This window comes from Martes martes (assembly GCF_963455335.1).
Source record: "Martes martes genome assembly, chromosome: 12".
NCBI classification, from domain to species: Eukaryota; Metazoa; Chordata; class Mammalia; order Carnivora; family Mustelidae; genus Martes; species Martes martes.
The window spans coordinates 8,331,105-8,355,472 of NC_137900.1; the positions used below are offsets into that span (position 1 = coordinate 8,331,105).

Consider the following 24,368-nt stretch of genomic DNA (forward strand, 5'->3'; position numbering starts at 1 on the left):
GGAGCCATGAAATTAATTATTTTTTTGAAAAACATTTTGTTCAGTGATTCAGTGCAGAGAATACATGATGAACGCCGCCCAGCCTGGCTCCTCATGACCCGATGAAGACTTCCTGGTTCCCGTGGACGTTGGGCATCCAGGCTGCTCAGGATCCGCCTTGAAAACCAAATACAAACCAAGAACCAAACCACCAGACCACTCAAGCTTCCAAGAGGACCTACATTCACAGGTCGACCCGGGCCATTTACACCTGCATCAAGATTACAACAGCAGCAGAGCTCAGAGTCTAAATCTCATCCTTCCCTTTCCACGCTGATTAGGTTCTATTTTACACGAAACCATTTACTGTCCTCTGTCACGACCGAAAACCCTCGTCTGCCCACTCACCTTAGTGCCACAACAGGGCAGCTGAACTGAACGCACCATTTGGGCATCGCTGTCCGTCCAAACAAACAGGCTCAAACAGGCTCTGACGGTACCCTGGAGCCATTCCTCACCCCTTCCTCGGGTTCTTTCCAACGGCACTTTGCCTTTTCCGCTCTATTTCCATGGCCCTGCCACACCGGTGTTAACCTCAAGCAAACACACATGTGTGCCCATGTTTTTCCTTTTTCTATTGACCATGTACACTTCATTTTGAAACACGCTATGGAATAAGGAAACAGGGACTGGAGTGTTTCAGTTCACTTCCCACCCCCTACGCTCATCTCCAACATCCTCTCTGGTGTGCCTGGCTCCCTCCCTCACACCGTTGTGCCTGGTTCCCTCCCTCACACTGTTGTGCCTGGTTCCCTCCCTCACACCGCTGTGCCTGGCTCCCTCCCTCACACCATTGTGCCTGGTTCCCTCCCTCACACCGTTGTGCCTGGCTCCCTCCCTCACACCATGCCACCCACTGTCGTAAGCACTTTTTGCAACTCGGTCACCTGAGTCCTCCACCAGGTCAGGAAGGAGTGCGTATGAAAGAGTCTTCGAGTGGCCCCTGACCATACGCACACCCCCCACCAACTCGGCTGCCGCCATCAGGGCACTCACCTTCTTCCTCCTCCTCCTCTTCTTCTTCTCTTTCGCTGCTTGGGCTTGCTTGTGCTCCCAGACCAGGTTGGTCAGGTTGGCCACATACTCATCGGTCTGCTGCAGAAGGTAAGCTAAACGCCGGTCTTTCTTCTGATCGATCAGTTTTCTGTAACCCTCTTCATCTTCAGCCTGTTAAGGAAAGAAGGACATGATGAGAGCACAGTAAAGACATACACAGCTCCACTCTCCACTCAGCGCTCCCCATCACCATCTGAACTCTGACGGCTGGTGGGCGCCGCGAACGGAATGACCCAGGTTGTGGGAGTGACTGTGTGCAGTCCAGGATGGTCGGGGTGGGGGGGGGGCATGCCTGGGAGTGCGTTGCTCGCCTGAGTCCCAGGACACGGGCTCTGCGGCAAAGTAAGGACCCAAAACAACACTATTTACCAGTGTGGGCAAGCACTTTGACTCAGCTCTGTGTTTTTCTAGGCTTCTTGGCCCAAAACAAAAAGAGAGAGAGAGATGCTAAAATTTGACAATTCATCATCCGAAGTATATCCTTCACTTGGAAGCATGGAAATTCTCAAGAATAACCCAAAGTGGAGAGAGGAGTGTAGTCTGTCAGGTAACCAACACCAAACAACCCAAATGAACTCATGATGACTCCCGTCTCACCGCTACCCTTCCTGCAACTCCTCTCCCCAGTCTCAAGCTGGGCTGTCCTGCAGCCAAGTCCAGACATATCATTGTTTCATTTGGAAACATTTCAGTAGGAAACATTTCATCAAGCACTTCTAAGGGCAAAGACCCAAATGGACTTTGACAAGTGTAACTTCTCGTATGTAAAAGCATGACAAACCGGGCGATTGACAGGAAATGTCAGATCTGGGGGATTTTTGTCACAGGCTGGCAGGGCAGGCCTAGGTGACCTCAGGCAAGGCGTTTAGCACCCAGAGCCTGATACTGCTGAGCGATAAAACAGATTCAGTCATTTCCACCTCTACCTCCCATTAAGCAACATCATGAGGTTAAATGCCATAAAAACTGATGTCCTTGGAGCCATTGCAGGAGAAATCTTTTTTATACGTCCCAATAGAAGGACATCCCAAAATATTTTCCTCGTGTGACTGAGGATAAAAGGGACATGTCACAAAATCCTCCAGAGGCCAGGGTACTGCAGCCCAGGCGAGGATCTTCCGTCCAGGGGCATCACTCCAGTGTCTCCCCGAGTGACAGGCGTTTTATCACTCGGTCTAGCTGCTGTCTGCCCTGTGGATGAGCAGGAACCCCAAATGCTATTATAACTCTAATTGCTTTTGGTTATGGTTGATCTCACTTGAAGAAAGAGTGATAAAAAACTTCAGTTTCTCTGTTATCTCTATATTCCATCATTTAATTGCAAAAATTAATGATTTGCAAATGCCTAATCATTAGTGTCAAGCCAATCTGTTACTGAGGTTCTAATATAGTTTCACTCCAGCTGAATCAGACAAATCTGCTTCGTACTCAGATCCCTAGAAAAGGGCCTCCCTGGCTGGGTAGAAATCTCGTGGACAGTCTTCTCCTTCCCAGGGGAAAAAAAAAAAGGGGGAGGGGGAAGGGAGGTAGGAGAAGATGGTAAGATTTAGTGTACCTGGACGCAGAGCCTTTTGAAATATGCTTACTCTCTGGAATCCACAAATGGTAATGAAAACAAAATGCAAACCACCGGACCACCAAAGAAGACAGTGTCACTTGGAATTTTCCAGGGACGTAATTATGGGTCAAGGCTAACGATTTCATCTCCATCCCATAGTCTGGCATTATGTCCCAGATAGATAGGTCTCCTATCATTATAGATCACACACACTTTTCTAAAATCCACAGTGTGCTCTGAGGTCCAATTCCAAAAATGAATGGTCAATAAAGCCAGACACCCAGGCCAGCGATGTGAACCATCCCTTCTGCATTTATCTCCCCATTAAAAAAACAACAGCACAAAGGTAAGGATCCATGAAGAGCATCTGACAATAACACAGCCATAACCAAAAAAGTAACATTTCAAAATTAACTTAAAAATCACTTTTTACACTAGAAGGGAGAAATGTCTACCATTAAAAAAAAGGGGGTTAAGCACTAGGGGCTTCAAGAAACGGACCTTCTTCGAGTCCAAGGCACAAGTCAATGACACATTTGCTCAAAACAACTTGTGTCCTTAGTCTCAAAGAGGCACTGTTTTAATAAGAACAATCATATCAGTCCTTCCAGGTCTAGTTGTTAAATGCCCTGCAAACCGTGGTGCCTGCCTCAATGGGAGACGCTATACTCTGCACAGCAAGGCCACCCCAGGACACGGAAATATTACATACTCGTCAGCTGCAGCCCTGGGTTTGCGGCATGCATTGTCCAGGAAGGAGATGTTTTTACTCCATCCGTAGGAAGTGCAAAGGGGCGTGTTCATATATTTGACAAGCTGCTTTTACCCACTCTTGAGATGGTGTATTTAACATTCTCAATACAGGTGCACACGGGAACCCCACCGCCCGTAGTCCCCGCAGGCGAGCCCCTTACCATCAGTCTCCGCATTCTCTCCTTTTCAATCCGTTCCGTCTCTTTTTTCTGCTCTCTCTCCGTGTTGGCGTGCCAAGTTGCCACTGCTTTGGACAGCTTCTGGATCTTCCCGGCCACAGACCGATGGTACTCCTTAAAATCTTTTGCATGCTGCAGAATGCTGTTGAGGTATTCCTATAGGACCCGAACGGAGGAGGGACAACGATACTTAAAGCCTACTTCCCAATGTCATCTGCGGTTTCCGTGGAGCCCAAGAAAACGCTCAGGGTGTCTTTCACAACAGCAGAAGACTAGAATCTTCCATGGGGCAGGTGCCCCGGGATGTCTCTCGGTAGCTGAGCTGCGCGATTTGGGGCTAGTGGGAAAAGCAGCCTCTCGGAGGAGGTGCCAGCTTGTAAGGGAAGCCTCCGGGACCTCGAAGATAGGGCCTCGTGAAAACTGCAAGATCAGAGGCTGACAGAAGCCTGCAAAATGGGTGAGGATAAGACTGCAAGCAAACCACCCTCCAGTCAACCCGAGGGAGGCGGCCACTTCCAGGGAGAGCAGGTCATAAAAGTGATGCCTCCTTCTGCTCTAACTCAGATGTCTTAGGACCGCGACTCGAAACACGGTGGAGAGGCAGCTGAACTCGCCGCAGAGGATTTGGAGCAGTTTTGTAAAGACAGGAGAGGAAACGTGTACCCATGAACGTCTAACATTTTTCAAACTGAAACGAAGCCGGACACTAAATTAAGCCCAGGAAAACAAGTACGATGTATGGGATTGCATCGCAAAATCAGATCCGCCATCAAACGACTTCCAAACGCCTAGAAAAGGGATGTTTTAAAATATCTGCCCCTAGGAGACCTCCAGCTGGGCCCTGGAAAAGCCCAGGAGACTGTATTTATATTTGCTATAAAAATAACCATTTGCTCTCTTCTTTCCTTTCCCAAGTTCCCACTCCGGGGGCCTATGCCCTCCGGCAACCCGCCCGCGCCCATCCAGCAGGCAGCTGCAGGCGGGATGGTGAGGAGGGCGCCTGCCTGGTATCCAGAAGGCAGGGTCCTCCACCTCATCCCAGCCACAGGAGGCCGTGGACAGGCCACCCACGTCCCCGGCGTGGCCGGTTCTCCCCTCCTGGTCCTTGGGGCGGTCGGCCTACTGCAGCTCCAGGGAACCTCTCTGCTCTGCCATGTTCCCACCGCCCACCCCCGCCGTCTGTTCTCCGGTCCTCCTGCCTCCGCCGGAGGGCTCGGTCGGGGCGTCTCTGCCACCCTGGGGGCGCAGGGTCCAGCCCCCCAGTACCTGGTGCTTCTGCCGGCGCTTCCTCTCCTGCTCAATCTTCTGCTGCTTCTCTAGTTTCTCTGTCATGCGGGCCTCCCGCAGGGTCTGGCGCTTGCTCCGCTTGTAGGCTTTGGAGTTGAGGGCCGTCTCCAGGGTCGTGTCCCGTCGCATGCAGGCCACCACCTCCTGTCTCAGCTGTCAAGGGGCCGCGGGGAGAGCGGTTGGAGAGCCTGTCCCCAGATGCAAGGCCCGGCTCCCGGGCCCTGCCCTGCTCCAGCTCCTGGCTAGTGGGGAGCGCATGGCGGACTCTAGAAGGTTCGGCACCACAGGTGGCCTTTTTGTAAATGAAGGGACTACACCATGCGAAATCTCTGGGGTATTTTCAAAGATGGCATAAGTTTTCTTTCCAAGACATTCAGATCAGGGGACACACACGCACACACACAAACTTACAGCACTGTTAACACTAAAAAAAAAAGCAGACGCTGACTTGGGTTTTAAATAAATTCATGCATTCTGCTTAATTATTCGAATGGTATTAATTAGCTAATGATCTTCTGAAATATTTGACTTCATTTTAAGTGCCACAGTAACATTCTCTTTGTGTCTAAAGATTAACTTTAACGCTGCTCTGTTAAAAAAAGAGTGGAGAAATGACTTCCTGTTCCCGTACAGAAGCTGCAGGGACTCACCCAGTATTCGTTCAATGTTCATGCTCATACAGAAGACGGGAAGCACTAGCGTTGGCTTCCCCCCACTCCCAATAATCATATTCTTCGAGAGATACTTAGATTTGACACGGCATCATGGAGTTCCTTTAGATTATCATTAATATGATGTCTTAATTTTTTTTAGATTTTATTTATTTATTTGACAGAGAGAGAGACACACACACAGCAAGAGAGGGAACACAAGCAGGGGGAGCGGGAGAGGGAGAAGCAGGAAGCCTGATGCGAGGCTCGATCCCAGGACCCTGGGATCATGACCTGAGCCGAAGGCAGACAGACGCTTTACGACTGAGCCACCCAGGCACCCCTAGATTATCATCAATATGATGTCCTATCCACATTGTATGTTATGTGGTGGGCAGCCGGGCTGGGGTTAGGAATATACATTAAAATAGTATTTCAACTGAACCTTAACTCAGCATCAATTACAGTTAGTTCACTGGAAAGCTTCATAGATCGTGGATTTTTCTACAATATCAAGCAAAAAATCAGAGACCAGTAAGAGTCCGGCATAGTGAAGTGAATCTGACTATAATCTCAGTTGTGAAAATATGCTTGGTTATTAATCAGTTAACAATATTGGATCAAGCACTTTATCAATGTGTTATAGGACGTCACCTATAAGAAAGGAAATGAGTAGGACCCAGAGCCTTTTATTTTCTTTCTTTTCGACTTCCAGCTGAAGTCTGCTCCCACGAAACTATGGCCAGCTAGCACCCCACCACCACGGGCATTATAACCAAGAGGGTTCACGGGACAGTAGCAAGTGGGGTGGCTTTGCGATTTCAGTCACTTCCTGCAACAGACCAAGTCATGCAATTCAATACTTCCAAACTACTTTCATTCATTAATAATTCATTTTGCCTGCCCTGAGACTTTCACCAACTCAACCCACCCGCCTGAGGAGCACAAGTCCCTTTTCGCCTTTGGCTTAAATGAGGCAGTGTGCGGATCGGGCGACCTGCACCTGTTGGGTCCACAAAGCAAAACTCATCAACGTAACAATTGGTTCTCCTTCATTTCTCTAGTAACTGAGATGATAAAACAGCTCATGGCGCTAGCTCTGAGTCACCAGCGACCACTAAGAACCAGAAGAACAAGAGATGATCATCCACGATCAGTCACCATGTGGGGGGTCTCATGGGGTCAAACGGTTTTACATGTTTCTGTAAATGATGAGTTATTCATTTCGCAGAGTAGCTATCATATTTGTTAAAATTATTCTCATCATCATGGCTCAGATTTTACATTCGTGTTTACAAAAGAGGCTCTGGTCCTGCTCTCCCACCTTCTTGTTGGGAAGCTATGCCATTCATTCTTGAGGTTTCATCCACGGTAACAAAATGCCATTACTCTGACTTTGGAAACCATAATATGGGGGGGGATGTCTCTGATATACAGAAGCAAAAAAAAAAAAAAAAAGAATAATAAACAATTCAGTCTTCATTACTTTGAGCTCTATGCCGCCGGTCTAAAAGATACGCTGTTTTACTAAGTTTCTATCTTTATAACAATATTGAACAGACAGACATACATCTATTTCCTACGTCTCAGATTCACTGGGGAAAAGGCATTACCTGACGCTGAAAATTGAGTAACCGAAGTGCTTTCAGTTCCACCGTTGCTTTGGTTCGTAAATCTGGTGGCAAAGAGCCAGGCAGATTTTCCAGTTCTTGTATCCTATGTGCTATGCGAGCCTGGAGCCTAGAGGAGACAATGACACGAGGGAAGGGGGAGGTGGAAATACACATCACGATTTAGCCTTAATGATAAACAAGAACCCTCAGTGGGTTTAAGTTCCTGGCAAGACACATTCCAGACGTTGCCGGCCGGCCGATTTCTGACACCCAACTAGAGTTTCTGATGTTAAACAGAGAAAAGCTACCTTCGCATGAATGCAGACAGGTGCTCCGTGTTACGGGACACTCTGACCTTCATTAACCTCTCTAACACCCACAAGAAGGGGTCGTGAAACACTGAGGAGGGAAGTCAAGTGTCACAGCTCGCCTTGAACAGAGAGAAAACGGGAAACAGGATGGCGGGATTGGCTCCCGAACGCCCCGCTGGTCAGAGTGCAAATCTTGAGATCTCTTCCTAAGTTCTAGGCCTGTCCCAGGCAACCGGGCCATTTGCCCTCCTTGCCAAGACGCTGATGACAACAGCCGTTAAAGCTGAGTGAACAAGGGCCCTTTTAGGTGCTGCTGAGGCCACAGAAATCAGCCAACCCAAAACATTCAGAGAGAGCCCTGCCAACCACAACCACTTCCTCTGTGAGCCGGGCTTGTCTGAAAAAAGAAGAGGCAAATGAGGCATTTTTAAAAATCAGGGTTGGGGCAGCAGAGGATGGTAAAGTAACAGTGTTTAAAAACTACGAATTTCTGGGGCACCTGGGTGGCTCAGTCGGTTAAGCATCTGCCTTGGGCTCGGGTTATGATCTCAGGGTGCTAGGATCGAGCCCCTCATCGGGCTCTCTGCTTAGCGGGGAGCCTGCTTCTCCCTCTCCTGCTCCCCCTGTTTGTGCTCTCTCTTGCTTGCTCTCTCTGCCAAATAAATAAATAAAACCTTTAAAAAAATAAAAAAAAACTATGAACTTCTAGAGAAGGATTGCTAGGGATCTTCATCCCAGAACTCCTCAAAAATATAACTGCAGGCCGTTCTTCATAATAAAGGCAGAACAGAAGAGAAAAGACATCCCACTTTCTTCACTCAGTTGGGATACTTTTACCGTTACCCATATACACTGGCTTCAGGTTCGCCTGGATCCTGTCCTTACAAATAATTACATGCCATTTAAATCTATTTTTAGAACTACCTTCCTCCAAACTTGGGGCAGGAGCGTCTTGGAATGGATTTCATGGCGGACAGTTAAAGGCCGTAAGTCAAACTAAGTTAACACTAACTACACTAAGGTGTAGCTAATGCACAATGTTAATTCGTCCTCCCTCCCTCTCTCCTTCTGTCTCTGTCTCGGTCACACGCATGCACACATGCACGCACACAAGCACCCCTACAAGGTCAATGTTATAATGGTCCCATCTTCCTGATGAGATAATTCAGGTTTGGAGATAGCAAGCAACAGGCAGACTTCACAGAGCTAGTGAAGGAGGGAGCCCAGACAGGAGCCCTCATTTTCCTGACTACCCACACTGACACCCTAGATAATGAATATCCACTTCCTAACTGCAGCGTTGGGACCTTCAACTATAAAAGCTGATAATTACAGATTTTTGTAAAAATTCGTATTATGCGGGGCGCCTGGCTGGCTCAGTCGGTGGAGGCCGCGACGCTTGGTCTCAGGGTTGTAAGTTCAAGCCCCATGTTGGCTGTAGAGATTACTTAAAAAATAAAACCTTAAAAAAAAGTAAAATAACTAAACACAAATCTGTACCATGGCTTTGTCAGTTTTTAAGATGCTGTGTGTTAACATGAGAAAATAAAATCTTGTCTGACCTAGATGTCACAAAATATCGTAATACTTCAATTAGCCCAAACATCAAAACGAATAATTTAAAAAACAAAATCAAAAAACTAATAGCTGTTTGCTCTGGTAGAAAAGGAAATGGGATTTTTTTCAAAACTTCAAAAATGATAGTAAGAGAAACACATCATTTTTTTCACTGACTTCACTGCAAACAATATTATGACAGATTCCTATCTTATTTGGTACACACACATTATTAATTCTGATTTCCTGACTGATTCATCGTCATAATGTGCTATTAGTAGTACTGTCATTGTTATCCTGCTGTTGTTTCAACTGTATGTGCCAACATAAGCAATCACACCTTTAAGTGGCGCTCTCTCTCCTCTTTGCAACAGACTAAACATCTGCGAGTGCAAACCACAACAGTAAACTTCCAACAGTTTTGAAATAAAAAAATAAAGATAAACAAATAAAATAAAAAATAATAAACTTCCACCATTTTCCTCTTTTCATCAAATTGTTCCATGAAGACTTACCCGACATTCTTTCACATTCCTATTGATACTCATGGGATCATTATCATGTTTCTTTTTTTTTTTTTAAGATTTTATTTATTCATTTGACAGACAGAGATCACAAGTAGGCAGAGAGGCAGGCAGAGAGAGAGGGGGAAGCAGGCTCCCTGCTGAGCAGAGAGCCCAATGCGGGTCTCGATCCCAGGACACTGGGATCATGACCTGAGCCGAAGGCGGAGGCTTAACCCACTGAGCCACTATCATATTTTTTTTCTGAAATTTTTTTTTATTTTTCACTGTAGGAACAAAGGTCCATGTCATATGTCCAGTTCAATTTTTTAAATAGTGACGTAGCCCCAAATCTCCAATTATAGCCAAAGATGATGTGTCTTAACTACAAGTTTGATAGAAAAACCCATTACTTTTTTTTAAATATGTAATTTATTATTTTTACTTTTTTAAAGGATTTTATTTATTTATTTATTTGACAGACAGAGATCACAAGTGGGCAGAGAGGCAGATGGAGAGAGAGGGAGAAGCAGGCTCCCTGCTGAGCAGAGAGCCCGATGCGGGGCTCGATCCCAGGACCCTGAGATCATGACCTGAGCCGAAGGCAGAGGCTTTAACCCACTGAGCCACCCAGGTGCCCCCACATATGTAATTTAAATGGGGGGAAAAAAAACCCTGAAGAGAACAACTTTACTCATGCAGAAACGAAGGCCATATTACAGGAAAATTAGTGATGAGAGCCAGTGATTTCGTCAGGCTACTTCCCTGGTTCTAGATTGACTGTAGACCTTTTACATCTGAATATCCCAGAACTCCAACCATCCTTGGTGTTCTGGTTTCCTCTCTTTGACAAAGTGGGTCAGGTGCGAAATTAGAGAAATAGCTGCTTTTCTTTAATCTTCCAAAGGTCTGTGGAAATAGGACTAAACAAATAATCTTAGGACAATGGGGCTGAGAGCACAGAGATGAAGTCACAGGGACCGGGAAGGGATGGGGAGTCGGAGTAGGTGGGAGCTGGTGCGGGGGCGGGGGGGACTTCTTCCTGAAACGTCTGCTTCTCCAAAGGGCCTCGTGATTTGTCAGTGACTCTCAGCTTGCCCAGCACAAAAGAATCTTTCTTTTACGAAAGGGAGGCAAGACGTGCAAAGTGCGAACATTTAAACTGCAGAATAGGAAAGGGAGATTCCAGAGTAAAATTACACGCATTCGGTTCAGCACGGGATGGGTGGGGAGTGAGGGTACAGGAGGGGCTCCTTTAATGTAGGAAATTTTCTCTCCTTGCGGTGGCTGTTGTCATTGTTAATAGAAATCTTCATTTTAAATAATGCTCCTCTCCAGACAATTTCATCTCCCCATCAATGGGATCCAGCAGGTAGTCCGATAAAGAGATTCGAGATTCTAAACTTCCAGAAACAACAACACAAGCAATACTGCTAACTGCAGGAGACTCATTTAGTGTCCTCACGAGCACAGAAAACTGAAGCAGAATTAGGTCACTCAGGTTTTTCATACAGATTGAACAGTAAATCAAGAGGGGTTACTGTTCCGGCAAGAAAAAGAGTTCCATTAAAGGTAACAGAATATTTGCTCAGGTCCAGAGGAGAAGTTTATGATTCCTGTAGGAGAGTTATTTGAACAGAAAATGACACTGGTACATTTTGTTCCTTCAAGAAGCTGAGTGACACTTAAAAAAAAAAAGAGAGAGAGAGAGAGAGAGGGAGAGGGAGAGGGAGACTGACTTTTTGTAACTCTGCTGATAAAATGGCCCTTGGTAATTTTCGGGAAGGAATTTCAGGGCTGCCCTGGGGAGCTGGGGAAGGACAGAAGGGAGGCTAAGCAGACGAGGCTTGCTTCCTAAAGCAAGGTGCGCCACCGCGTCCACACTGAATCCAGAGGTGATCCCGGAGCGGCCTGGCCTGATGCGACCGGGCTTTTCCCGGATAACTCCTTGGAATGACGAGTGCACCTTCCATGCAAACATCTGTGGAATTCGTCTGCATCCTAATGTGACAACCCCGAGCCCTTTTGCCCAAACGTCTACCTCGGAGTGGAAGAACAGAAGTCAGGTGTACTGACAGGGCAAGGAAAGTGTGCCAGAGAGACCGGGGGGAAAAAAAAAAAAAAAAGCACTGGAAATATCTCTCCGACACTTACTACAGGAAAAGGCAGTCCGTTCCACCATTAAGAGAAAGATGGTCAAGAAGAAAAGGATCCAATTTAAATGGGAACAAAATGCTTTAATGGCAGAGCTTGTACGGATCTGAGGCAAAGTGTGCACAGGCGGAAACTTATTTATGCTCTTGCCGCGTGAGGAAGGTCAATTTGTCAAGATTCTGATATTATGATGAACAAGAGAAACAGCCAAATGACTTAAAAGTTAGAAAGAAATCTGAGATTCTGACAAGTTCCCTTCAATTTTCGTAGATGAGGTAAGTGATATTACAACGGTCAAAGATACGAACATCTGTTAGAGTTTCTGACAGATGATTTTTGCTCCAACCAAGTTCATAAAATTATAGAAGAGGGTTTTTTATTTTTCCCCTTAGACCTTGCTCAAATACTCAATCAGAAGACGAACAAACATCGGACACCCCCCTCCCCGCCCAGTTACTGGTGCCAACGATGAGTGAGCCGCTCTCTCAACAAAGGGCAAGAGTTCCTCCGCTGTCTCTCACAAGAGCCCACAGCACTTGATCAAACCCTTTCTAAAGGAGAATTGTAAGTAATTTCTGCCGCTGAACAACTCATCTCCATACAGAGAAGTCAGCTCTCACCCCTCTGACCGAGGAAGATAAAAGATACGCTGCAAGGCTGCCAATGGAAACCTATACCTCGTCTCAAGATGGTCTCGGGAAAGTTCAAGTCCAAAGGCCCCACCAGGTTTGCGGACCCAGGGTTGCCAGAGCGATGGTTTCAGAAGCCACGTGGCTTTACAGAAAAGGAGACGTTTATCAAGCAATGATAATAATATGACAATAGTTATTACCCCATATTGTGCAGGGCTTATCATTTAAAAGATACTGACACATATATATATATATTGTTTTTTTTCTTATTGGCATGGGACCAGAGGACCAAAGGGTTTCCACCCTGGAACAGGTTACACCGTACCACTTGGTCCTGTACACTTTGGGACGTCTTCCGTTAAGATCGCTTCTCAAAAAGGGGCTAAAATGGGCTCATGACTAGAAAAGCCTGCAAATTAAAGTTCTGGTAAAAACGACAAAGAAAATTTAGGACTCAGTAAAACACATACACACCCACGACACAGGCTGAGTAAGGAAAAAAAAAGTCCAGATGTGTTTCTAGGTATAGAGAGTGTCTTTGTTCTGAATGTCGTTCGCATGACGGACAACAGTCCTCGTAGCTTTGCACATTCAAGGAAGGGGGAAAAAATGCTAGCTCTTAGGAAGTCAGGATTTTAGAGTAACTAAATAATACTTCCTTGATTCCATTTACTGTCTTTTTGAAAAATACCTGTGGGGCTACATGGGGGGCTCAGTCGGTTAGGCAGCCGACTCTTGATATTGGCTCAGGTCACGAGCTCAGGGTCGTGAGTTCGAGTACCGCATCCCATAGGGCTCTGCTTCCCCCTCCCTCAACCCCTTCCCAGCTTGCCAGTGTACGCGTTGTCTTAAATAAATAAATCTTTTAAAAGAAATACTTTTGTCTTTTTTTTTTTAACTTGGTAACAGCATACAGGACTGCATATAAAAAAGTTCTCCTACCCCAAAAGAGAATATAGGGCTAACATTTGACTTCGTACCACACAGTCATCTGCGTAGCAACATTGCAATCCCAATGGACTGATGGGTATCTAACTCTCTAGGGGTACCTAAAACTCGGGAAACAGCAACATGAATGAGAGCAGAGATCTACTCTTCATCCAAAAAGCGAAGCACATTTAATGGCAAGTTACTGTGATTTCTTCCTCAGAGTCACACTCAAAGCTGGCAAGTTAGTATTTTAATCTAATAACAAGTCATGTGTTTTTCAGTAAAGACCCAGATAATGTCTTTCAAGGGAGCCTGCATGTTATTTACTAACATTCCCTAGGACTTCTAAACTTTAGTTTTCTTTTGACTGAAATAATAATCAAGAAATAATAATAGCTGATATGTACTGAAAGTCTTTGTATCGTTTTGTCTTCCCCCTACAAGAGGTACTGCAACACCCTCTTTTAACATAGAAGGAAACTGAGTCACAGAGAAGAGATGTCACTTGGGGTGCCCGGGTGGCTCAGTTGGTTAAGGGGCTGACTCTTGATTTCAGCTCAGGTCATGACCTCAGGGTGATGGGACTGAGCCCCATGTCATGCTCCACATTCAGTGGGGAGTCAGCTTGGGATTCTCTCTCCCTCGCCCTCTACCCCTGCACCCCACTCACATATGCTCTCTCCCTCTCTCTTTCTCAAGTAAATAAATAAATAAAATCTTAAAAAGAAAAAAAAGGAGAGAGAGATGTAACTTGACCAGGGTAACACAGCTGGTAAGTGACAGAGCCCACATGATTAGCCAACTCCAGAGACCGTGATCTTAGCCTTGTTTTATCTTGACTCCTTACTCATGGACTATCTTTTTGGTTAACATTAACCATTTATTTATATGAAGGGCCTGGTAGCTCCAGCTTGTCCACAGTCTGTTTTTATGAATAAAGTTTTATTGGAACACGGCCAGCACATCATTGTCTGTGGTCGCTCTCACGGTGAGGGCAGAGCTGAGGGACCTTCGCTATGGGCCTGCAAAGGGCAAAATGTTTACCATCTGGCCTTTTACAGAAAAGGTTTGCCAACCACGGATGAGGACGAATGTGCCAAGTCAGGTGAGAATCAAGTTTCTGGAATCAGAGTTTAAATACGGATCTGCTTGAAGGCAGCTTACCCCTAAGGCTGGAGCAAGCAGGGGAGCCACAAATGCACACATGACAATGAAAAACCCCACTTAGTACGCTCTGGTAGCATGGGACGTGTCATGACCCTGGAGGTCTGGCCGGCAGGGCACACGCAAGGCGCGGCCCGCTCGGCGTCATTTGCAGGATAAAATGACACGCCACAACAAGGTCCCGCTTGGGCTAAGAGAGAGAAGACGCCCTTCTTGGATCCACAAGCTCTCGGGGCTGGGCTTCGGTCTTCACCTCCCTGGCGCCCAGCACCGTGCCTGGCCTGCCACAGGGAGTGATGACCGTTTTTGGACTCCGTGGCAGAAATTCACAGTCCTGCCCACTCCCATCACCCCAGTGGCAAACAAACTCGGGTTCCGGCCTGGGCCTCGTCCCACAGGTCAGGGCGACCCGCCCCCCCTGCCCCGGCTCCGCGGTGCTCAGGGGGACACCACGGCCAGCCCCCTGCCCGGGCCGGGGTGCAGGTACCTGTACTCGCGCTCCTGCAGGATCTCCACCGGGTCCAGGCCTTGCGGTTTCTGGATGGGGCTGATGCGGCTCTGCTTCTGCTGCAGCTGCAGGACAGGCGAGGGCTGCCCCGGGGCCGGCTGCGGCACGGAGGGCCCCGGCACGGCGGCCGCGGGCGTCTGCGCGGCGGCGGGGGGCGCGGGCGAGGGCCGGCCGCTGGGCGCGGGCACCGGCAGCTTCTGCGGGGTGCTCGGGCCGCTCAGCTCCGGCCCCGGGCCTGCGGGACAAGAGCGACATGGGCAGCTCGGGCGGGCCGGCACCCTGCGGCCACCCCCGGCCTGCCCGCCGGCCCCCAGCCTCGGGGGGGACAACTGAACATCTCCGGACAAGGGAGGAGGAGGGGAGGAAAGGAGATGGGGAAGGGGGGAGACGGAGGGGGTCGGAAAAAGGCAATGAGAAGAGCCTGGCATCTATCCCCAGAGCGCCGTGGCATTCACTGATGACCACCAGTGAAACGGTCCAAAGACTACGCAAGTCGTACATCCATTAAAGGAACGGATGGTCAGCGTTTAATGTTGCTCTAGAGGAGACTGTTGGGTTTTTCTGTTTTTGTTTTTTTAAGGATTGGAGGTGCATTCACGAGCTCAGGAACGTAAGGGAGTCATGCAGCAGTCTGATGCAATCTGGGTGCGGTCCTAAAATCACATTTGCAAACTGCACCTTGCGGGCCTTGAGACAGACCCTTAGCCTAAGCCGGGGTTTCCAAATACAGCCAGCAGCTCGGCCAGCCCTCCCCCTGCGAACGGAAAGGGGCACACGTCTTCCCTTAATGACCTAAAAGGCACATTTCAGGCTTAATCAGTGCATCTCAGGAACTGAAGGTTTGTTTGTGTGGCTTTTTTTTTTTTTTTAACCACATATAAGAAAATGTTTCTGAAAACATTCATTGTGTGTGTGTGGGGGGGGAGCAAATCCACTCATTCCACCTATAAAAACTAGCAAATATTAAGATTCGGGAGAGCATTTTTTTTCTCATGCTAACAATAAAGGGATATGCAATCATCAAGCTTATCAAAACGTACTTAATAAGTTAATTTAATGCAATTTTCCACATTAAACTTCAGGAGTTTAAATTGATTGTTAGGTATGGACCGAAAATAAGAAGTGTTCTGTCTCTCTTCATAGTTAAATTTTTACTTACTTCAAAATTATAAATAAGATTAGTGATGCTACCAGATGAATTAGGAAATGAAAAAAAAATCTCAGTAAGCTGTTAAAACCTCTGAGAGGCATTCTTCCAAGCATTTTCTATATCTTCTCTAAGAAAAGTTAAAACTATTAAACGGTAATAAAATAATAGTCTGTATACTTCAGAGCGCCTTAATAATTAACCATACAAAGACGTACATTATGAAAAATTAGACACATTTATTCAATTTCCAGCAAACACCATTCAGAAATGGGCTTAAATGACAATGCAAGGAGAGGATAAGCAAACATTTTGACAGGAGGAATGTGAGGAATTAGAACAAACTGCTTAGGAAACTGTACACGTGTGTGTGTGTGTGTGTGTGTGTGTGCACGCGCCCGTGCTTGCATGTATGTGTGTGTGTGTGTGTGCATGGTACTAATGTTGTGCTTTTTTTCACCTTCCTTGTGAAATTAGATAAACTTTCCAAAACACATGCAGCTACATAATCCTGAGGTAGCCCTGGGTCCAGTGGGGGATGAAAAACTCTTGAGGGAAAAAAAAAATACATTTTAAAAAATTTCCTATTTTAGGCATCGTAGATGTACTGTCATAATAAAGAGATTCTTTTCAGCTAAATACTTTCTGATTTTTTTTTCTGAATGGGAAGCCTTTTACATAATGCATCGCGTTTCATAATATTTTATATTTAGAAGTTTCTTTCATCCGTATATAAGAAACCGATTTCTACACATTAAATCTCAGGGTTGTTAAGCATTGGAATGAGTTATGGAGGGATGTTCTAGAATATGTTTTCCCTAGAGGTCTTTAAAACAGGGTAGATTTTTCATCTGGTTTACTTTAGGTGTGATCCAGCCAAAAAGAGAGGAGACAAAGATTTCTAACAGGTTGATTCTCTGTGATTCTATAAATCTCCTTAATAAACTCAAGAAACTGGTAGAATTAAATATATTTCAAGACTCGGTATAAGCATACTAAAACCCACTCACTGAGCCCCCTAAAAACACCACCATCTTTAACAAAAAGAAAATTCGAGTCTTGCTGATACAATAATATCATAATAATTACTGTGTGTTCAGTTCTACAAGTATTTTTCCTCCTTTCAAGTTTAAATAATTCATCAACAAAAGCCAGAACAGGGCACTGATGTTACACATTCCACCTGGTTCCAGAACTTTCTTCGTTAGCTTTCTCGCCTGTAATTACCTATGCAGAAGCCTCTGATGACTCCTTGAGGTATATTCAAGGCTGTATTTTTAAAGCCACATTTCATCAAAGGAAGGTATCCAAGCCACGTCTGATACCCCTAGTTCCAGTCCTAGTCATTTTTAGCCTATGACTCAAGACAAGATCTAATATACACGCACATGGCTCGACTTTCTGAATCCATTAAAGACAAAGACATTCTTAGCCAGCTGACCGACCCTTAAAATGGAGAAACAGAGAGACAGAGACCCAAACATGAACTTCCATATTCAAATCTCCCAATTCAAAAAGTCCCACAACTTGCTGTGAACGAGCTTGAGCTAGTCCCTTAATCCCCTGAGGCTCAGTCTCCCCATCCGTAGAATGGGGTAGTAACCTCACCCTCTAGGATGGGAGTGAGGACTCAATGAGATCGGGTAGCCACGCGCTCCAAGCCTCCACTCTGGTCATTTTTAATACTAGCAAGGCCACGAAGGTTAAGAAGTCTAATTCAGTTACTTAGCTTTATAGAGAAACCCCATGGTGAAGGCAAGGCTTTTAGGGAAGCTTGGTACTGTGTTGGTTGGCAGCGTTGGGAGTACACTCTCCTACAGCAAAATTCAGGATGTTTCTGTGGCTCAAGACGACTTGGCACAAACACTCAGATAAGTCGGCTTGCCACCTGCTTCCTGCCGAGCTCCTATCAAGAGCCACTTACAAGCAAATTCCTTTCCCGACTAAACACCGCGAGTTCATTTGCTGCGTGGGGCTATTTTTTCCTCCCTCCCAACAGATTACATAAAAACTCCTACTTACAGAGCCCAGGGAAGCGAGGGCAGCTTGCCACAGCTGGACATGCCCAGAATGTAACTGCCTGTTCCTCGGGTTTCTTGCTTGTCCCTCAGGTGGCTTAAAGAGCCGAGGTGCCTGGCTGGGTGGGCTCTCTATCGACAGAAGCCATCCCTGCTGCCGACACCTGAGGTCTGCTAAATGATCAGACCGCTTCCTGGGATTTTCACACATAAGACAAACTACATCCCTTAGCTTATCTCCTATCCACCCCCCTCCCAACATAAACAATTTAGGCTCAATTGTCAGAGCTTCCAAATGTGGCTGTTTTCCCCGCAGTCCTCACCTTGGAAATCAAGGCAGAGGTATGTCCAGACACCCCTGAGAGTGACCCCGTGCGGCTAAGGTGGGCAGGGGGGACCTTTCTCGGATGCATCCCTCTGCCTGATTTTAAGAAACAGGGAAACGAACTTATTAAAACACCAGAGTCTCACATGTACAGAATTTCTGTGCATTCAGGGCTCACACTGTCTTCCTAGCACACTAGGATCCTCATTCAATATTCTGTGCCTTAAGTAAGGATTTAAGTGGTTTCCATGGGTTGAAAAAAATAAATGTAATGAAGTGTATTGAAATTGAACGTACCTAGATATTTTAGGTACCCAAAAAGAGTGGGGGTGGGAGGGGCAGGGAGCAGGAGAGACGAGCGCTGAGAAAAATTAGCAATGAAACATTTACTTTCTACCATAAGATCCTCCCCACCCCACACCAACCCCCCCCAAAAACAAACAACAACAAAAAAACCGAAGAATCAACCCCCCCCAAAACCCAAAGTTATACAGTTATTTTTAATTTTGCTTTAGTCTCTATAGAAGAAAAAAATGAATCAAAGTGAAAAAAAAAAAAAAAGATGATGGCTTAGAGGAGCACGGAGCCCACAGCAGGTAAGGATTTAGAATTGTTTAAATTTAAGAAGAATTATTTGTTCAGTGTGCAACTCCTGCAGTCAATCCATAATTCTTCAGTCGTGGCCTCTGAGGACGTGGGTCACTTAGGGTGAGTCACATCTCTGGAGCAGGTTTGAGGCAGACCACCCCAGCCAAAGAGTTTCTCCCAAACACGAGTAACACTACAAAGCCAGACAAAAGAAACATGGAATATACTGCCAGATAAATGGACATTTTCCCTGATACATTAGTAGAGGTATTTATACACTATAATACTTTTTTTAAAATTAAGGAGGGATGGAGATAAGTAATAACAAATTAAAACATATTAACTCTAAAAATAAAATATGCTTTGCCTTATTTTGACTTGTCCTAAATGCCAACCCCCACCCCCAAAAAAGTCTATCAACAAATGATGTCATCTAACTCTGAAAGCTGAGGTTTGGGGACAAGTTGTGCGACACTTTGGGGTGTAGCCGCCTTCCCGGTGGTAGGAATGGGTCTGCTCTGTTGGCAGGAGGGAGCTCCTTCCAGCTTTGTCCACAGCCTCCTCGCCCACTCTGGCATAAAACACTATCTGCCCAAATACCTTCCCTTCTAACGAAGCCTGACCGCTGGAAATACAGGGACAGAGCACTGAGTAACACAACGGATTCCTCCTGATGACAAAGGTCTGGTGAGCAAAGACGAAGCATCAGAGATGGGTAATGTCTGGTCCAGAAAACACACTCGGGATTGTGCTTACTGGGACGTGAAGTGGCCGTTAGGTACAGTGTCCAGACAACGGAAACTTGATCCCCTAAGTTTTACTACTTTATTTGGTCTCCTTATTCGAACTTTGGGTGAAAAGGTTTCTGAAATGAGTCCTTCAACTTCCTGCCTTCTTAAAGGGTACTCTGGCCTCTTTTCCTGCTGTGTACAGGTCATTTTAAAAAACACCCGTGTCTTGGGCGCCTGGGTGGCTCAGTCGGTTAAGCATCTGCCTTGGGTTCAGGTCATGATCCCAGGGTCCTGGATCGAGTCTCATCTCGGGCTCCCTGCTCAGCAGGGGGTCTGTTTCTCCCTCTGCCCTTCACCCTGCTTGTGCTCTCTTTCTCTCAAATAAAATCCTAAAAAAAAAATGAAAAAGTAGCAATGCTCGTGGAGGTCTGTGATGACACCCCAGGCCATGCTTCAGTGCACAGTGAAGGACGCCTATAGGACATGGTCCCACACCACTAGCGCCTGGGAGGTACTGGCTTTGCTTCTCCCTCCTCCAACTACCAGCTCTCTGGTGGTTGCCCTTCAGCCTCTGGAGGAAACTACTGCAATGTGGCATGTCAAGGGTCTAATTTCGCTGCCCCTGTGTCTGGAGAACCAGTAGACAGCCTCTAGGTAAGGAGCGGAGATCCTTTTCCTTTTGGGACACCCATGAGGAAAACAGCTGCTGTCTTTGGCTCCCGGTTTAGGACACGTTCTTTCCCTGGCCACGCATGAGCACCTCTGTGATGAAGGAGCCTGGGCAGGGGTAAGGACACAGGCTCTGGAGCAGACCGCCAGCATGGGCGTCCCGACTCTCCATGTTCTAGGTGGGTCCCACGCGCAGAACATTCAAGCTGAGCACAATGCACGAGACAGGCCCGTGGGTGCTCAGGAAGTATAGGCTACACACCCAGAGACATGCGTGTATTTTTTTTCTTCCCTCTGGCTGCCTTCCCAAGAGCTGGAGTTAGGCTGTTCTGAACCCTCTAAACACAACGGGTGTCCACACTCCCATTTTCGGCCTGGCTTTCCTCAGTTCACAGGGTCCTCCGCCTGCCAGAGTGCCATGGTCCCTACAAAGAGGTCCGGAGCGGACGCGATCCTTTCTTGCTCCTTAAAAATCCATTCCTAAGGCTACATCCGCAATTAACAAGGTGAGTTAATCCTTCCGGTAGGCCAACTCTTGGAGCCTCCCCCGCCAGAAAAGAAACATTTGCAAACCCAGAAGGCAGAGGATAACCGGAAGATAATAATAATAATACTAATCTGAACTCCTCTCCACTGCCTAAGTCCCCAAGCTTAGACAAAGTACCAATGTCCCAAACGAATCGTTGGCAGCGATCGGCTCGTCCTGGCTTACCCCAGGGAGAGGGAAGCATTCACAAGACAGGATGTCAACGTTGAGGAAGACCCCAGGGTTCCAAACTCTACTTAGGACAGGACCATCAACTCTTCGTTTATCTGGTGGTTAACAGAAACCTTGCCAGAGAAAATTACGTTCACGGAAGCTCATCACACAGCCCCCCGCACCTCTGAATTCTAGTGGTGGGGTCCAGCCAGACCGTCAGAACACCATGCAAAGGACCAGCTCATCTCCACCCGTTACGTCCTATCACAGCCTGGGATCTGATGCCAGGGTCTATAGAAGAAAGAGGCTGCGTGGATTCTGTCACTCTGTTTATTAGGAACAAATCTTATCAATGCCTCTATCACGCAGTGTTAAAAGGCTTTGCAACTGACTGCTTCTGCATGGTGAGGCTTTGGTAGCAGACCCCGGGGTCTCCTCTCCTGGCTCCCAGGAAGCCGCAGTCCTCTCTCGAGCTCTGGGGCAGCAACCGTGAGCTCTGGGGGGCCCTCCACGCCCCTGACCTCCCTGACCCCGACTGCTATTTCCCTCTGCTTCTGATTTCCTACTTGATAATGACTTTATCACAGGTTAGCTCTGCGGAGGTCTCCCTAAATGCTCTTCACCACACCAAGGGGCAGAGATGAATAAATCAACACCCACAGCCTGGCTCAAGGAGAGCTGAGTCTAGGGGTGCCTTCTAGCCGCGGGAACGCTCTAGGGGCCAGGTTCTTAGCCTGGGCCGGGTGGCCGGGCTCCCAACTGGACCAACCTTGCGTCACTTGAAAGAGAATGCAGAATCGCAGGGGACACGGCTTCCTTCCCAGGAGCCCTGCGGGGCAGGAGCCCAGGGATCCGGCTACGGAAGCGACACAAGGGTACAACAAAAGGCTAAGCCAGAACAGGGCCGAGAGCAGCCCAGCGCCTCTGCGCCCTTAGCAGTCCTCCTTAGCCGAGCTGGACCGTCGCGTTACTCATTTGGTTGCACATTAACCTACCAGATGGTCGGTTGTAGTTAACAAGGGCCGGCTGCTGCGGCTGCTGCGCCTGCGGCTGGGGCTGCGGGGGCTGCTGCTGCTGCATGCCGGGCAACGTCCTCTTCCCCTGGACTGCAAGCTGCAGTGTTTCGGGGAGGGGCTGGCCCCGGGCCAGCATTTTGTAAGCTAAAATCTGCGCTCGCAGCTGATGCAGCTGGACGGGGCTGAACGGCGAGGGACCTCTGCTGGGCTGGCTCATCGCCTGCGGATCGCCCGAGATGAGGGGTCCGGGCTGGCTCGGCGGCATCTGGGGAGGGGTCGGGCCGCCTCCCGACATCGGGCTGGAGACGTGCTCTGGGGCTCCCAGCGGAGACGGGTGTGGCGACATATAACCTAGAATAAAACGGGAAAGGAGATCACATGCTGCCCCCCATGACCCTGGAAGCCTAGCATTTGTGGTCATTTGGATGGTTTTCTGCAATGGCACCGCCTGCTAGAAATTTAAATATGCATCACTTAATAATTACAGAACTACAGGTAATTATCAAATTGCTCTGTACCAAATACATGCGGTGAAGATTTTCTAGTTGTCACATTAAAAAGTGAAAGACACAGAGCCAAGTTTGGTAACACGTTTTGCTGAAATCAACATACCCCAAACACCATCCTTTCAAAATACAAAAGTTATTAAAGACGTAGTTTACATTCTTTTTTTTTCATGCTAAGTGACAGCACATCTCAATTAGGACAAGCCACATTTCAAGCAAAATGAGCAATAGCCACGTGTGTCCTAGAAGGTACGCTGCTAGTAGCTGTTGCACACATAAAGCCAAGACAGCAGGGGACAGTGTTACACGTTAAAAGTAGTTCCAACCTCCAGAACAGAACCTGGTGAGTGTGTACTATCTCGCAACGGAGAATGAAGAGTCTCTTTTGGGACAGCAAATTATTACTTGGTTTATTATCGTGCACAATTACCGAGGGCCTCCACTGCCACAGGGACTACACAAGGCACTTAGTTTTCTCCCTTGAAACAGAGCCTGATGGAAGGATTGAGTGCAGGGGATTTACTTGGAAGGTGCAGGCACACTGGCTTGTGGGGGTGGGTAGAGACAGGTGAAGTAAGTAAGAGACAGCAGCTGCTCCGGTGGGTGCTAATTTTAGGCACAACCTCTGGGGTGTGAGGTCAATGACTCACCTCTAAATTATCCTAGGGAACGAGGTGGGGGTGGGGAAGAAGCTGGGGTATTTATACTCTTAGGATCATCAATCACTGCTTCCGTCACTGGTTTTCCTCTGGGGATTACTAGTCCCCAGGGACTTTTCCAGGTGTGGGTAAGAGGGGCTGAAGTCCAGTGGCGGCTCCACTGGGGGCAAGATGGCAGGCTGGCCAGTGGACTTCAGATGGGTGGGAGCACAGACAGGGAGGGTAAGGACAATTAAAGGGATATGAGCGGCATACACATTATTTCTTTAATCCTCACAATAGCCCCCAAAGCTAAGTGTTGTCACCTCCATTTTTTTGTAAAATAAGGAAACTGAGACTCAGAGTGTCACATAATTAGGTCTTGGCAGCTTCCAGATATAAACCGAAGTCCGTCTGACTCCAATGTGCATATATTCTTTCCAGGCTCTAATATTAATTTGGTTTTATACAAACAAGTCAGAGACTTGAAAGTCTCAAAAATCTTCTAGGAACCATTTACAATATCACATAAACATGAGAGTAATCTGTTTGGGCTTTAAGAGATCTACGTGGGAAATTTAAGAATACATTTCTCGGAGATGAAAAGTTAAAAAAAAAAAAAAGCCTGAAGTATTTCAAGGAACTCATTTCAGGAGATGAACTATAGATCCTGGCCAACGAATTCCTAGAAAAACCTATGACTGAGCATTGCTGGTGCGAGAGCCAAGGTGAGGAGGGGACGTAGTAGCCTCCTGCAATCCTAAAGGTTGCCGTGAATCCAGACTGAGTGGTAATTAATCAAGTCACAGGTGTCCTAAGACACAATATAAAATATCAGATTCAAGGTCTTTGCCCTTTAATAAATGTATTCGAAGTCACAATTATCCTAAAGGTCATCACACAGGTGTTTATTAGACATCTGCTGTGTGTTGGAACCTACGTCAGGCTTGAGCAGAAAGTTCTGGGCATCCACGTGGGATCACCGAGGCCCAAGAACATCAGACCGACGCTGAGTGGGGACTCACCGTCACCACTGGAAAGACTAGAGAAGAGAAAGGCCATAATTTTATCTCGAATCCCAGTTTGGAAAGGGAAACAAATGTATTTAGATGCTCTAAGACGAGGCTAGGTTCTGT

General features: G+C 47.0%; 1 protein-coding gene across 6 annotated transcripts in view; it reads right to left on the bottom strand.

The window, feature by feature from the left end:
• Positions 1 to 24,368, bottom strand: part of SMARCA2 (SWI/SNF related BAF chromatin remodeling complex subunit ATPase 2) — a 192,762-nt gene that overhangs the window by 147,191 nt on the left and 21,203 nt on the right. For all 6 annotated transcript variants that reach the window (XM_080819931.1, XM_080819933.1, XM_080819932.1 and 3 more), the window contains exons 4-9: positions 22,068 to 22,439; positions 14,874 to 15,129; positions 7,136 to 7,262; positions 4,852 to 5,025; positions 3,568 to 3,741; positions 1,036 to 1,206 (exon numbers count right to left, since the gene is read on the bottom strand). In XM_080819931.1, coding sequence (XP_080676057.1) covers positions 1,036 to 1,206; positions 3,568 to 3,741; positions 4,852 to 5,025; positions 7,136 to 7,262; positions 14,874 to 15,129; positions 22,068 to 22,439 — 1,274 coding nt within the window. The remainder of the gene's footprint in view (positions 1 to 1,035; positions 1,207 to 3,567; positions 3,742 to 4,851; positions 5,026 to 7,135; positions 7,263 to 14,873; positions 15,130 to 22,067; positions 22,440 to 24,368) is intronic.